The 16,256-nt window shown below is 52.7% G+C and overlaps 1 protein-coding gene across 1 annotated transcript in view; it reads left to right on the top strand.

Moving 5' to 3' along the window:
- MYBBP1A (MYB binding protein 1a) overlaps positions 1-16,256 on the top strand; it is a 647,917-nt gene that overhangs the window by 431,001 nt on the left and 200,660 nt on the right. Inside the window, exon 21 of the mRNA XM_069226890.1 lies at positions 7,377-7,461. Coding sequence (XP_069082991.1) covers positions 7,377-7,461 — 85 coding nt within the window. The remainder of the gene's footprint in view (positions 1-7,376; positions 7,462-16,256) is intronic.

Genomic DNA, 16,256 nt, shown 5'->3' with positions numbered 1-16,256 from the left:
GAGCCTCAAAGGCTCGCCTCCTTTGTGCCAACCCAGCAGGACACTCCAGCTAGTGGAGTTGCCCGCCCCCTCCGGCCAGGCCCCACTTTTGGCGGCAAGGCCGGAGAAAATAATGAGAATAACAAGGAGGAGTCACTGGCCAGTCAGGACAGCCCCTAAGGTGTCCTGAGCTGAGGTGACTCTAACTTTTAGAAATCCTCCATCTTGCAGATGGAGGATTCCCCCAATAGGGTTAGGATTGTGACCCCCTCCCCTTGGGAGGAGGCACAAAGAGGGTGTACCCACCCTCAGGGCTAGTAGCCATTGGCTACTAACCCCCCAGACCTAAAACACGCCCTTAAATTTAGTATTTAAGGGCTACCCTGAACCCTAGAAAATTAGATTCCTGCAACAAGAAGAAGGACTGCCCAGCTGAAAACCCCTGCAGCGGAAGACCAGAAGACGACAACTGCCTTGGCTCCAGAAACTCACCGGCCTGTCTCCTGCCTTCTAAAGATCCTGCTCCAGCGACGCCTTCCGAAGGGACCAGCGACCTCGACATCCTCTGAGGACTGCCCCTGCTTCGAAAAGACAAGAAACTCCCGAGGACAGCGGACCTGCTCCAAGAAAAGCTGCAACTTTGTTTCCAGCAGCTTTAAAGAACCCTGCAAGCTCCCCGCAAAAGGCGTGAGACTTGCAACACTGCACCCGGCGACCCCGACTCGGCTGGTGGCGATCCAACACCTCAGGAGGGACCCCAGGACTACTCTGATACTGTGAGTACCAAAACCTGTCCCCCCTGAGCCCCCACAGCGCCGCCTGCAGAGGGAATCCCGAGGCTTCCCCTGACCGCGACTCTTTGAACCTAAAGTCCCGACGCCTGGGAGAGACCCTGCACCCGCAGCCCCCAGGACCTGAAGGACCGGACTTTCACTGGAGGAGTGACCCCCAGGAGTCCCTCTCCCTTGCCCAAGTGGAGGTTTCCCCGAGGAACCCCCCCCTTGCCTGCCTGCAGCGCTGAAGAGATCCCTAGATCTCCCATTGACTTCCATTACAAACCCGACGCTTGTTTCTACACTGCACCCGGCCGCCCCCGCGCTGCTGAGGGTGAAATTTCTGTGTGGGCTTGTGTCCCCCCCGGTGCCCTACAAAACCCCCCTGGTCTGCCCTCCGAGGACGCGGGTACTTACCTGCAAGCAGACCGGAACCGGGGCACCCCCTTCTCTCCATTCTAGCCTATGTGTTTTGGGCACCACTTTGAACTCTGCACCTGACCGGCCCTGAGCTGCTGGTGTGGTGACTTTGGGGTTGCTCTGAACCCCCAACGGTGGGCTACCTTGGACCAAGAACTGAACCCTGTAAGTGTCTTACTTACCTGGTAAAACTAACAAATACTTACCTCCCCTAGGAACTGTGAAAATTGCACTAAGTGTCCACTTTTAAAACAGCTATTTGTGAATAACTTGAAAAGTATACATGCAATTTTGATGATTTGAAGTTCCTAAAGTACTTACCTGCAATACCTTTCGAATGAGATATTACATGTAGAATTTGAACCCTTGGACTCTGTGCATACTATTCCTTACTTTGAAATAGCACATACAGAGCCAACTTCCTACATCCGTTAATCAGAGATATCGGTCGATAGTCTGCGCACGATAAAGGCTGTGTTTTCGGCAAGACCACAATTGCGTCCTGGTCCAGGTTGTCAGGGAAGGGGCCGACTTCCATTGCCTACTCATAATCTATGCAGCCGCAGAGCTGGGAGATCTCTGAACTTAGAGTTAAACTTGGTAGAGTACCCATCTGGGCCTTGGGTTTTCTCAGTTTTTAACGCCGATATGGCTTCCCCTATCTCTTCTAGGGAAATGGGCTGATCCAAGGCCCGGCGTTCCTGATCTGTGAGACAAGGATACCTTGTTTAAAGCAGCCCCTCGTGCTTTGCCAAGGGCCTGAGGGGGGTCTGATTTTTAGAGCACGGCATAGAGGTACAGAGGTAGTCTGTAGAATTCCTGTTGGGTCAACCACCTTGGGCACCATCATTCTTGCCAAGGTTTGGTAGCCAGCCAATACAATAATTTGCTATTTTTATCTCCCCAAATTTCCTCCCTCACAAGGGTTAGAGCACATTCCACCTGTCCCCGACCCTCCTGGGCTACGAGCTTTTCTAACTCAAGTGCATGGGCCTTTAAACAGGCAATGTGGGGGCCACAAACTGTGGCTTTTCCAGCCCCCCACACAGTTGCCTGTGTTTGCACTGTGCCCTCATTAATCTCAAAATATTGTTCGATCTCCTTACGAATCTCTTTAACGTATTCCGCATTTTGTAGGAGGTAGGCATTGAGGCGCCACATGGGTCATTGTGCCGGGACAGTAGAGCTACTGCCCAGGAGGACAGGGGAGTGATCTGATATGATCTGATCTGCCCCGGGCAAGTAATTGAATCTTTGTGACTAAGGAGAGATCAGTGGCCGACATAAAGATCATATCAATGCGGGCACCTCACAAAGACCAAAGTTAGACATACATGACATGGGGCATCTGAAACAGAGCCTGTGATATCCTTGTTAAGCTCTAAAACTGCATTCATATCACCTCCAATGATGGTGAGGCCAAGGGGCATCTGAGCGACCACCCCCGCAAGCTCCTCAAGGGAGGGGCATATGCACATACCAGGTTCAAGGGGGGACCCTCCACCATATCTGTCAGTGCGACATACCTGCCTTGTGGGTCTAACCATCTTTGATGCACCAAAAGGAGAAACACCCCCAATGTATGAGTATTGCAACACCACAGGAGCCGCATGTGAACCCTGCATGATAGACCCGATCAAACCCATATTGGGTCAGGAAGGGACACGTCGCACACATCAGGTGTCTCTTGCAGAAACAAAATTGATTGAGGGTGAAGCTTTTGCATATGTCGGAGCACTGCCGCTCATTTTACTTGTCCATCAAACCATTTGCATTCCATGACACCACCCTATATGCTGCCATGAGAAGGGCAAGGCAGTGTACGTAGCCGGCTCCAGAACCCACTGAGGACTCCCAGGACCATCTTAGTTTGCACATTATCTGTGACTGGGCTTGGTGGGACACCACAGGGTTCGAATAAGGAGTGAAGCAACCTATGTGACATTTGAAAGGAAGAAAACAGCACCAACACTAGTTCAAGTGCACATTCAAATGCAACCCATCTCCCCAGAACATCCCCCCCACCTCATACTTCCCTCTTCCCCCCCAACAAGAAGAAGCATCTCTCGACCCAACTTTCGGCTCCCAACCACCGGGTTCTCAACATTAAGGGCCTCAGCATGACCTCAGGGAATTTGACCACCTTTGGGGCTTCTTGAGAGGCTTCAGCTTTTGTCATGCCAGTCCACTGGCCTCAGTTGCAGCAGCCCCAGAATCCTTTGGTTAGACAGTATGTGGCAGAGCCACAGGTAAGTGCTGTTGATCCTAGCATCCATTCTCCCTCTCATCCTCCGCTGTGCCACAAGGAAAGCAGGCATAGTGTGCTCTTACCAGTGCACCAGGAGCCTGTAAGAGGCTGGGTATCCTCCTTTCTACCAGCCTGGAAGGCAATTAGCTTGGGTCAGTGGGTTCTGCATATAATTGAAAGGGGGTATAGCCTATCCTTTGTACAGGCCCCTTGGCCTCTTCATCCCCATCTACTCCCTTGTCTGAAGATCATCTTTACACCTTGGTTCATAAGGTGGCGGTGCTGCTTATGAAAAGAGCAGTGGAGTTTGTGCCCCCGCAGGATGCTGTTCTTCCTTATTCCCAAGAAGGACAGCGGTCTCCATTCAGTTCTAGATCTCAGGATCCTGAACTTTTACTTCTGGAAGGAATGTTCAAGATGCTCACTCAGCCCAGGTCCTTTGGAAGCGGGGGAGTGGCTGGTGTGATTCGATTTCCTGGACACCTCCTTTCACGTGCCGAATCTGTGGTCGCATCTGAAGTACCTGCTTTTTATGGTAGTCTCCATCCATTACCAGTTCACCGCCACCCTTTACCACCTTGTTGTTCTCCTGATTGGGTTGACATTGGCACCTCTCAGATAGTTGGGGATTCCAGCTGATCAGTGCGGAGTCGCCAGAGGTGGTGACTCACCATCCCCTGTTAACAACAACTCTGCTGTCCAATCTGGACTTTTCAACCAACAGCCCCAAATCTCACCTGGGACCCTCTCAACATCTGTTCATTGGGGCAGTTTTGCACACTATCCTTCTCCATGGATTCCATGCTTTACATACAGTGCAAGACATAGAGGATTGTTCCATTCTTCCTGGAAGGTACGTGAGTTCTAGTCCTGATGGCCTTACGCCTGTTAGGTCTGCTGGCTCCCTGTATTCTTCCGCTCACGCATTGGCACATGGGGTTCTGCTTTAGTGTCTCCACAGGCAGTGGTTCCAGCATGGGGGAGATCTGTGGAACATCGTGGTGGTCTCTGGGTATGTTGCAGTGAATGTAGTATGGTGGGGGAACAAGGAGAACCATATCCGAGAGCTGTCTTTCAGTCTCCCTCCAACTGTGGCCATTGTAGTGACCGATGCATCCACCTTAGGGTGGACAAGGGCCTCCCTGATGGGAAGGGGGTTCTGTAGGAGCAGGTGCTTATATCATACTGCAAGAGATCCTGTCAGTTCAGCTGGAATTGAAGGCTTTCCTTCCCTCTTTTAACGGTCATTCTGTCCTGATCCAACAACCTTGAGATAGTAGGTTCTCTACTCCTTTGTTGTGCGGCATTGAGGCTATGGTCGAACTCAACAGGTAAGTCAGAGTACAAATGTAGGAAGCTGGCTGGTATGTGGTGGACACCTATGGTGTTTGCACCTTATACCAGTTCCAGGCAACCCCTATTAGTTAGTGAAACAGTGTCTAGGAAGCCAGGGCTCTCTAGTGGCATCTGTGGTGAGCAGCCAAGACTTATCTAGGAGGAGTGTAAAGTGTAAAGCACTTGCAATACCACAGCAGTCACACAGCAACATATCTCACATGAAAGGAACCACACAGTGTTGCAATGTGGAATAGTTGGAAGGGAGCTGGGAGAACTCAGGACCCCAAGAGGTGAGTACCTAGATATAAAACCTCCTCAACCACTGACACCCCCCTCCCTCCCCTTCCCCCCAGCGACCAGGTGAGCAGAGGTAAATTGCTTTTTCTTCCCATAGACTAACAAGGGGACTTGGAAAAGGAACTTTGCAAGAACAGGACCAGTCCAATGGAACCCAACTGTGGATTCTGGAAAAAGACGGCGTACATAACAAGGGGACAGAGTCCAGTCCACGCAGGAGTGTCCAGGTGGCACAGGAGCCACTACCCCCTCTCCATCTGTGGATGAAGATCCGGGTCAACAGTGGAAGGTGAAGGCCAGTTGTGGAGCCCAGGAGTCCCCGAAGTCGTACTGAAGCTGTCACTTGCCAGTCACTGGGTCACAGGCGGGTCAGTGGTCAGGAAGACCACCAACAAGCCGTGGCAAGTGCAAATCTGGACTGAAGAGGATTTGCAGAGCTGAAGAGGACCAGCGCAAGATCCAGGGGACTCGACTCTTGAAGGGGGTCTGGGCTGACCCTCATGCAGTTGGGAGATCCAGCAGAAGCAGTTGTAACCACCACAGGCAACCCACAGGTAGGAGGCACAGAAAGTTGCAGTGAGGCCCAGTCAGCACACATGGAGAGGAGTCCCACATTGCTGGAGCAGCAGAGAAGAGACTAAGGATTAAGTGCTGTAGGTCGGGGCTACTTGAAGCCTGAAGATCCCTCGGAGCAGGAGTCAAGAAGCCTTGGTTGCTGCAAGACTCCCAATGCACAGGGATCCTGTCCTGCAAGGAGAGGCAAGGGCTCACAGTCTCCCAAGTTGGACAGAAAGCAGAGAGGACCAAGAGGAACACTCAGAACCACCACCTGTGTTGGAGGATCCATGCAGTTCCAGTTTTTGCTCTTTGGTGGTGCTGAAGTCTTTCCGTCCCCAGATAATGCATATCCGTGGAAATGTTGCAATAGCTGGAAGGAGCCGGAGATACAATGTTGCAAGGCGAGGTCATCTCAGGGGTTGTAGGCTTGTTTGGTTCCTGTGAAGTCCAGTTGCCGTTCCGGTGACCAGGAGCAGAAAAGGGCGATGAGGAGGAGTCCTGGTGGAGTCTTGCACGTCGAATCTGGGGACCCACCCGCAAGGGAGTCCCTAAATAGCCCTAACAGGAGGCTTGGTCACTCTGCAGGGGGCCACCTTTCAGATGGGGTCACTGACGTCCGCTACCTGTCCCTACCAACCAGATGCTCCCAAGGGCCTCTGTACATCTCATTTCTAAGATGGCAGAATCAAATGGCCACCTGGAGGATCTCTGGGCACCATCCCTTTCCTTTGTGTGGTTTCGTGCCAGAGCAGGGACCGGGGGCGCAAGGGAGGGACGGGGTTATGACACTCTGGGACACCTGTATGTTGAAAACTGGCTGATAAAATAGCCCCCCGGGGGAATGAGGACACCATCCAAGTGGGTTTGCCCCTGCCAGCAGCAAGACATGCCACTGTACAGCCAACCATTACGCTATAGTACTCCGTACCACTTAGGAGTCCCGGCTTTCTCTTCTATTTCTCCCCCTGCCACCCGGATGCCGTCTGATTGTTTAGTCCCCACGGTCCTTGATGGATAGGGAGGGAATGCGCCTCACGCGTGCGCTAGGCGGATGCTTTAAACATTGCTCGGGGATTATCAGTTCCCGGTTGCTCGCCATCTGTCCACCACCCCACCCCTGACTCCGGTGGCCCCCTTCTGGAACCGGGAGTCCCTGTCGGGTGACTTGCCGTGGATACTCTCAATCTCTGAACTGCACATGCCAGACACATTACATAGTTTTCAGCTTCACCAAGTTTTGTTCCCTTCCCTGTATTACTTATGTAGGCGCCTTTTAGTAAGTGGCACCGGCCGACCACATAATGAAGTGTGTTCGATATTACAGGATTGTGACGCATGGTCGGGACAAACTTTACTAGATGATCACTGAATACCTACTTGTGTCAGTGACATGTAATTCCGATGAAGATGCATGAGGTTGCGGCGCATAATTATGATGTCAAATTATCAGCTGATGTATGATGTACTGTCTGATGAACTATTTTCCTTCCTTGATAAGGGATTGTGGTGCAGTGGGTGTCACTGTTACCGGTTGTTTACCCTATAATACTGTTGAAAATCAATAAAAAAATATATATTCGAAGGAAACAAAAATGATTCAGTGGGGGTACCTGGGTTCCAGTAATGATAAAGTGGGGGTCCACAGAAGTCAAAAGGTTGGGAACCACTGATCTAACACATTCCAGATTTAACGTGCCAGTTTTGTTTTTGTCATTACTCGTCCCTGTTTGAATCTCATATCTTTTTATTTTTTATTTTTTTAGTGCATCCATGTATATATTTAAAGTCTTGCGAGGAGGTGTTACAGAAGTACCCAGTGGAAAACGAGTGAAAGTAGAAGCCACCCAAGTAAGTGTGATTTTTGTCTGCTCTTGAGTTGCTTTGGTAAGTTGTGGCTGTGGCTGAAGTTGAGTGGTGCACGCTTTAGCATGCTTCACAACCTCAGATTTGTCTGTCGTCCTCTGCTTTTTTTTGTGCCCTCAGCTACTGATGGATAATTCTAACAGCAGATTATTTAACCTTGTGAATATCCCCAGGCGTCAGACTGGACCCAGAAAACTCTAAGAGCAGAGCTTTTGTGCGCTGGAAGCTGGGATAGTTCAACTCCGTATCAACAACATTTAGTTCTGGAAGTGACGAGCAGAGATGCCTAAAAGTGCCACCCATGCATGTGGGCATTAGTTCCTTTCTTTCCACGCCTTCAGACATGGATCCGGAGCTCCGCTTCTTCAATCTGGGAAGAGATTATTTGTCAGAAATTTCCAGTAGACAACTTTGCCCAGATGACTCCAAGCGCCATCCAGGAACACAAAGTCAAGCTGTACGTGGTGATAAAGCACCACTAGAATCCACCCAGGTCACACTCCAGGTCAAAGTCAAGAGTGTTAACCCCCTACCAAAGTCATTCCTGCGGCAGACCATCATTGCGGTCAACGTCTTCTGGTAAGTCCAGCCCAGTTGAACTCAGCACCTTCCTGCCATTCAGAGAAGGAGTGAAGGCATTGTCATTACTCAAACTGTTGAGAGGAAGTGATTCCATCCTTAGTGCCAATGCACCCGAGTTCCCCGGTTGACATTGCAGCAGGTTGAAGCCTTTTGAGAGGCCATGCTGCACATCTTTGGCATGCATCCGTCTCTGTCTGACGTGACTATGATCCCTCAGCATCCGCAGGAGATTCTAGTCATATTACTGCAGTGCAATCCATGTCGCCTGTGCCCCTTAACCCCTTCAAATCTGTCACTCTCTCAAACTTGGGTGCCTGAGGGGGAACCGCAACTGTAGGAAGTTGGCTCTGTATGCACTATTTCAAAGTAAGGAATAGTATGCACAGAGTCCAAGGGTTCCCCTTAGAGGTAAGATAGTGGCAAAAAGAGATAATACTAATGCTCTATTTTGTGGTAGTGTGGTCGAGCAGTAGGCTTATCAAAGGAGTAGTGTTAAGCATTTGTTGTACATACACACAGGCAATAAATGAGGAACACACACTCAGAGACAAATCCAGCCAATAGGTTTTGTTATAGAAAAATATATTTTCTTAGTTTATTTTAAGAACCACAGGTTCAAATTCTACATGTAATATCTCATTTGAAAGGTATTGCAGGTAAGTACTTTAGGAACTTTGAATAATCACAGTAGCATATATACTTTTTACATAAAACACAATAAGCTGTTTTAAAAGTGGACACAGTGCAATTTTCACAGTTCCTGGGGGAGGTAAAGTATTGTTATTTTTAGCAGGTAAGTAAATCACTTACAGGTCACAGTTTTGGGTCCAAGGTAGCCCACCGTTGGGGGTTCAGAGCAACCCCAAAGTTACCACACCAGCAGCTCAGGGCCGGTCAGGTGCAGAGGTCAAAGAGGTGCCCAAAACGCATAGGCTGCGATGGAGAGAAGGGGGTGCCCCGGTTCCGGTCTGCCAGCAGGTAAGTACCCGCGTCTTCGGAGGGCAGACCAGGGGGGTTTTGTAGGGCACCGGGGGGGACACAAGTCAGCACAAAAAGTACACCCTCAGCAGCGCGGGGGCGGCCGGGTGCAGTGTGCAAACACGCGTCGGGTTTTCAATGGTTTTCAATGAGAGATCAAGGGATCTCTTCAGCGTCGCAGGCAGGCAAGGGGGGGGCTCCTCGGGGTAGCCACCACCTGGGCAAGGGAGAGGGCCTCCTGGGGGTCACTCCTGCACAGGAGTTCCGTTCCTTTAGGTGCTGGGGGCTGCGGGTGCAGGGTCTTTTCCAGCCGTCGGGAAATGGAGTTCCAGGCAGTCGCGGTCAGGGGGAGCCTCGGGATTCCCTCTGCAGGCGTCGCTGTGGGGGCTCAGGGGGGACAGCTTTGGTTACTCACGGACTCGCCGGAGGGTCCACCCACAAAATAGAGCATTAGTATTATCTCTTTTTGCCACTATCTTACCTCTAAGGGGAACCCTTGGACTCTGTGCATACTATTCCTTACTTTGAAATAGTGCATACAGAGCCAACTTCCTACAGGATGTGGAAGAGTTTGCCCCACCTTCCTAAGAGGACACTTGGTACATGACCCACAGTATGCTAGTGGGTTTGACACACATCCCGATACTGGGTTACTGCCACCTCCTGCCCCCCCCCCCCCCCCCCCAAAAAGTACTTCATTTGCTGCTATGATTAGAAGGGCTGTTAAGGTTCGTGACCTCTGCCTCTCCAGTAAAGGTCCTTGAGTCTGGCCAGACATCGACAAAACCTGTCCTGCCTTCCAACGAAACCCTCACTAACACGCTGACAGTGCTCTGCTCCCCCTCCGTCTCCCTTGTCTCAGTAGACACAGATTTCTTGAACCAAATCGAACTCCAGAAAGTTTGGCGGTGCTGCCATCCACTTGCAGAAGGAACCCTAACGCCTTCAAAACATATCAAAACCTTTGGTAAACTGATGTTTTCCTCGGCCTTCCTTGCCTTGAGGTCAGTCAGTGCCAATTGCCTTCTTGGACGCTACACTGACACGCTATGGGACATGGCCCGTGAGATCATTCCGTCAGTCCCTGGTGATGTAAAGCTTCTTTGGCCCAGACTATTAAAGGTGGCTGGGATGCAACCAAGTTTCTCTTTCGCTCAGGTCTAGAAACCATGCATTTTATGGGAATGAGCATAGTGCTCCGGTGCCACACATGAATGAGATCCACATGCTTCGTCAGTGACATTCAGGTGTCCCTAAAAGACATGCCCTTTGTCTGATTAGTCGGCCTTTCGGTTCCAGTCTGTCAATCCCTCCAGCAGCTCACGCCTTTTAGGGGACTTGCTATGGGCTTGAAGTATCAACAGCATCAAGGGCCTGCTATCTGCATAACAGGCCTCTCACCCCTTTCAGTGACAGGTCGTGGACCTAACAGATAACAGCCAGGCCATCAGGGGCAGTGAACGTGTTCCAATTCCCCAACACTCCAGCCACAGCAGAAAAGCGTCTTTATTTGCTCCCTTATTTGGCACACTGCAATCTGGTAGGAGGCTGGATCAGTTTCTTCTTCCAAGGGCGACAAAGCATTACGTCCAACAAGTGATTTATTCAGATTGTCTAATGGACTACGTCCTTCCATTTCTTTTCAACCTACCACATCTTCCTCCTACTTGAGGGCAGCTTTCGGAGGTCCATCTATCTGTTGTACATCAGGAGGTGCTGGCTGTTTTGGCTAAAGGAACCAGGGGGAACCACTTCTGGCCTGGGAAGTGGGGACTGGATATTACTTCTGTTACTTACTTGTGCTGAACAAGGACAGAGTCTTTCATCCTTTTCTAGATTTTCAACCTATCAACACCCTCCTGCACAAGAACAAATTCAAGATGCTTATGTTAACCCAGGTTCTTTCTGCCATGGATTCTGGAGACTGGATGGTGGCATTGGACCTGCAGGATGTATTTTTTTACATCCCTGTCCTGGTGGGCCACAAGCAGTTTCAGGTTGCTGTGCTCCTTTTTGCCTCACCAGTGCCACTCAGGTGTTCACAATAGTGATGGGGGTGTTCGTTGCTCATCTTGAGAGCTCAGGGCTATAACCCTTCTGCTACCTCGAGGGCCGGCTGTTGGAGGGGGAATCACCACAGTTAATCACAGACCATCTCCAGACAATGGTGAACCTTTTGACATACTCACACCTTACTCCAGCACAGAGACTCCCCTTCGTCGTAACATCTTGGATGCATTGCGCTTTCAGACTCTTCCGCCAGAATAACGGGCCCAGGGCATTCTGATTATAATCCAGATGTTTCACCCTGTGTCCTGGGTCTGAGTCTTTTTGCCATGCTGGCCCACTGCATCCTGACCACGCCTGATGTCCTATGTGGGCTCTGCATCAGAAGTTTGAGAGCGCCCCGCATATTGGGAGCCTGCCAGATTTCATCCAGGTGTCGGAGACTGCAAAAGATCTGCAATGGTGGCTGCTGGACTACAGAAGGACTGGCTATAGACCCCTTTTCTACTGCACACAGATGGTGGTGACTGGCGTATTACACTGTGCTGGGGAGGGCACCTGTGTTGTCCTTGTGCTCCATGCATGCCCACCCACCCTCCGTTGTCCTCGTGTCAGCCCTCTATTGCCCTCTATTGCCCCTGTCCTTCAGCTCTCTATTGCCTTGTGCATCAGCCCTCTGTTGTCCTTGTGCTTCAGCCCTCTGTTGTCCTTGTGCTTCAGCCCTCTGTTGTCCTTGCGCTTCAGCCCTCTGTTGTCCTTGCGCTTCAGCCCTCTGTTGTCCTTGTGCTTCAGCCCTCTGTTGTCCTTGTGCTTCAGCCCTCTGTTGTCCTTGTGCTTCAGCCCTCTGTTGTCCTTGTGCTTCAGCCCTCTGTTGTCCTTGTGCTTCAGCCCTCTGTTGTCCTTGTGCTTCAGCCCTCTGTTGTCCTTGTGCTTCAGCCCTCTGTTGTCCTTGTGCTTCAGCCCTCTGTTGTCCTTGTGCTTCAGCCCTCTGTTGTCCTTGTGCTTCAGCCCTCTGTTGTCCTTGTGCTTCAGCCCTCTGTTGTCCTTGTGCTTCAGCCCTCTGTTGTCCTTGTGCTTCAGCCCTCTGTTGTCCTTGTGCTTCAGCCCTCTGTTGTCGTCGTGCTTCAGCCCTCTGTTGTCGTCGTGCTTCAGCTCTTTGTTGTCGTCGTGCTTCAGCTCTTTGTTGTCGTCGTGCTTCAGCTCTTTGTTGTCGTCCTTGTGCTTCAGCCCTCTGTTGTCCTTGTGCTTCAGCCCTCTGTTGTCCTTGTGCTTCAGCCCTCTGTTGTCCTTGTGCTTCAGCCCTCTGTTGTCCTTGTGCTTCAGCCCTCTGTTGTCCTTGTGCTTCAGCCCTCTGTTGTCCTTGTGCTTCAGCCCTCTGTTGTCCTTGTGCTTCAGCCCTCTGTTGTCCTTGTGCTTCAGCCCTTTGTTGTCCTTGTGCTTCAGCCCTCTGTTGTCCTTGTGCTTCAGCCCTCTGTTGTCCTTGTGCTTCAGCCCTCTGTTGTCCTTGTGCTTCAGCCCTCTGTTGTCCTTGTGCTTCAGCCCTCTGTTGTCCTTGTGCTTCAGCCCTCTGTTGTCCTTGTGCTTCAGCCCTCTGTTGTCCTTGTGCTTCAGCCCTCTGTTGTCCTTGTGCTTCAGCCCTCTGTTGTCCTTGTGCTTCAGCCCTCTGTTGTCCTTGTGCTTCAGCCCTCTGTTGTCCTTGTGCTTCAGCCCTCTGTTGTCCTTGTGCTTCAGCCCTCTGTTGTCCTTGTGCTTCAGCCCTTTGTTCTCTTTGTGCTGCAGCCCTCCATTTTCCCTGTGGTTCAGCCCTCGGTTGTGCATGCGCTTATCTCCTTCATTGTCTGTGTGCTAAAATGCTCCCTCAATCCGTTCGTTGGTGGAGTGCTTATTCCCCCCCACCCCAATGTGCCCCCTCCTTTGGTAGTCCATGTGCTAAAATTGGTTGTCTGTGCTGTGCACTAAATTGTTGTCCGTGTGCCAGAAATTGGTTGTCCATGTGGTAATCCCACCCCTATACCCTTTGTTGTCTGTGTGCTAAGCCCACATCCCCCAACCTTGGTTTCAGTGTGCTAATCCATTGTCTGTGTGCTAATACCCCACCCCTTTGAAAGTCCATGTGCTAATACCCACCTCCATCGCCCTTTGAATGTCCATATGCTAATACCCCCCCCCCACCCCTTGCATGTCCATGTTCTAATACACACCCACCCACCCCCTTGCATGTCCATGTTCTAATACACACCCACCCACCCCCTTGCATGTCCATGTGCTAAGACCCACCCCCCCACCCCTTGCATGTCCATGTGCTAAGACCCACCCCCCCACCCCTTGCATGTCCATGTGCTAATACCCACCCCCCCACCCCTTGCATGTCCATGTGCTAATACCCACCCCCCCCCCCCACCCCTTGCATGTCCATGTGCTAATACCCACCCCCCACCCCTTGGATGTCCATGTGCTAATACCCCCCAAACCCCTTGGATGTGCATGTGCTAATACCCACCCCCCCACCCATTGGATGTCCATGTTTCTAATAACCCACCCCCCACCCATTGGATGTCCATGTGCTAATACCCCCCCCCCCCACCCCTTGGATGTCCATGTGCTAATACCCACCCCCCCCCACCCCTTGGATGTCCATGTGCTAATACCCACCCCCCCCCCACCCCTTGGATGTCCATGTGCTAATCCCCCCCCCCCCCCCCCACCCCTTGGATGTCCATGTGCTAATACCCCCCCACCCACCCCTTGGATGTCCATGTGCTAATACCCCCCCCCCCCCCTTGGATGTCCATGTGCTAATACCCACCCCTTGGATGTCCATGTGCTAATACCCACCCCCCCCCCCACCCCTTGGATGTCCTTGTGCGAATACCCACCCCCCCCACCCCTTGGATGTCCATGTGCGAATACCCACCCCCCCACCCCTTGGATGTCCATGTACGAATACCCACCCCCCCCACCCCTTGGATGTCCATGTGCTAACACCCACCCCCCCACCCCTTGGATGTCCGTGTGCTAACACCCACTCTGTGCTAACATACACCCCCCCACCCCTTGGATGTCCGTGTGCTAACACCCACCCTGTGCTAACACCCACCCCCCCACCCCTTGGATGTCCGTGTGCTAACACCCACCCCTTGGATGTCCATGTGCTAATACCCGCCCCCCCACCCCTTGGATGTCCATGTGCTAATACCCGCCCCCCCACCCCTTGGATGTCCATGTGCTAATAACTGGCCCCCCACCCCTTGGATGTCCATGTGCTAATACCCACCCCCTCCACCCCTTGGATGTCCATGTGCTAATACCCACCCCCCCCACCTCTTGGGATGTCCATGTGCTAATACCCACCCCCTCACCCCTTGGATGTCCATGTGCTAATCCCCCCCCCCCCCCCCTTTGGATGTCCATGTGCTAATACCCAACCCCTTGGATGTCCATGTGCTAATACCCAACCCCTCCACCCCTTGGATGTCCATGTGCTAATACCCAACCCCCCCACCCCTTGGATGTCCATGTGCTAATACCCACCCCCCAACCCCTTGGATTTCCATGTGCTAATACCCACCCCCCCACCCCTTGGATGTCCATGTACTAATATGGACATCCCCCCACCCCTTGGATGTCCATATGCTAATACCCCTCCACCCCCCCACCGGCCCCTTGGATGTCTATGTGCTAATTCCCACCCCCCCACCCCTTGGATGTCTATGTGCTAATTCCCACCCCCCCACCCCTTGGATGTCTATGTGCTAATTCCCACCCCCCCCCACCCCTTCGATGTCTATGTGCTAATTCCCACCCCTTGGATGTCTGGATGGCTATGTGCTAATTCCACCCCCCCCCCCCCCCCCCTTTGGATGTCTATGTGCTAATTCCCCCCCCCCCCCCCCCCCCCCAACCTCCCCTGGATGTCTATGTGCTAATTCCCCACCCCTTGGATGTCTATGTGGTAATTCCCAACCCCCCCACCCCCTTGGATGTCTATGTGCTAATTCCCACCCCCCACCCCTTGGATGTCTATGTGCTAATTCCCCCCCCCCCCCCCCCTTGGATGTCTGTGCTAATTCCCCCCCCCACCCCTTGGATGTCTATGTGCTAATTCCCCCCCACCACCCCTTGGATGTCTATGTGCTAACACCCACCCCTTGGATGTCTATGTGCTAACACCCACCCCTTGGATGTCCGTGTGCTAACACCCACCCCTTGGATGTCCGTGTGCTAACACCCACCCCTTGGATGTCCGTGTGCTAACACCCACCCCTTGGATGTCCGTGTGCTAACACCCACCCCTTGGATGTCCGTGTGCTAACACCCACCCCTTGGATGTCCGTGTGCTAACTCCCACCCCTTGGATGTCCGTGTGCTAACACCCACCCCTTGGATGTCCGTGTGCTAACACCCACCCCTTGGATGTCCGTGTGCTAACACCCACCCTCCCACCCCTTGGCTGTCCGTGTGCTGATACCCACCCTGTGCTAACACCCACCCTCCCACCCCTTGGCTGTCCGTGTGCTGATACCCACCCTGTGCTAACACCCACCCACCCTACCACCCCTTGGCTGTCCGTGTGCTGATACCCACCCTCCCACCCCTTGGCTGTCCGTGTGCTGATACCCACCCTCCCACCCCTTGGCTGTCCGTGTGCTGATACCCACCCTCCCACCCCTTGGCTGTCCGTGTGCTGATACCCACCCTCCCACCCCTTGGCTGTCCGTGTGCCGATACCCACCCTCCCACCCCTTGGCTGTCCGTGTGCCGATACCCCCCCCCACCCCTTGGCTGTCCGTGTGCTGATACCCACCCCCCACCCCTTGGATGTCCATGTGCTAATACCCCCCCCCCCCCCTTGGATGTCCATGTGCTAATACCCCCCCCCCCCCCACCCCTTGGATGTCCATGTGCTAATACCCCCCCCCCCCCCCCCACCCCTTGGATGTCCATGTGCTAATACCCACCCCTTGGATGTCCATGTGCTAATAACCACCCCCCCACCCCTTGGATGTCCTTGTGCGAATACCCACCCCCCCCCACCCCTTGGATGTCCATGTGCGAATACCCACCCCCCCACCCCTTGGATGTCCATGTGCGAATACCCACCCCCCCACCCCTTGGATGTCCATGTACGAATACCCACCCCCCCCACCCCTTGGATGTCCATGTGCTAATACCCACCCCCCCACCCCTTGGATGTCCATGTGCTAATACCCGCC

This window comes from Pleurodeles waltl, chromosome 3_2 (assembly GCF_031143425.1).
Source record: "Pleurodeles waltl isolate 20211129_DDA chromosome 3_2, aPleWal1.hap1.20221129, whole genome shotgun sequence".
Classification (NCBI taxonomy): Eukaryota; Metazoa; Chordata; class Amphibia; order Caudata; family Salamandridae; genus Pleurodeles; species Pleurodeles waltl.
This window is presented reverse-complemented; position numbering and strand designations above follow the sequence as displayed.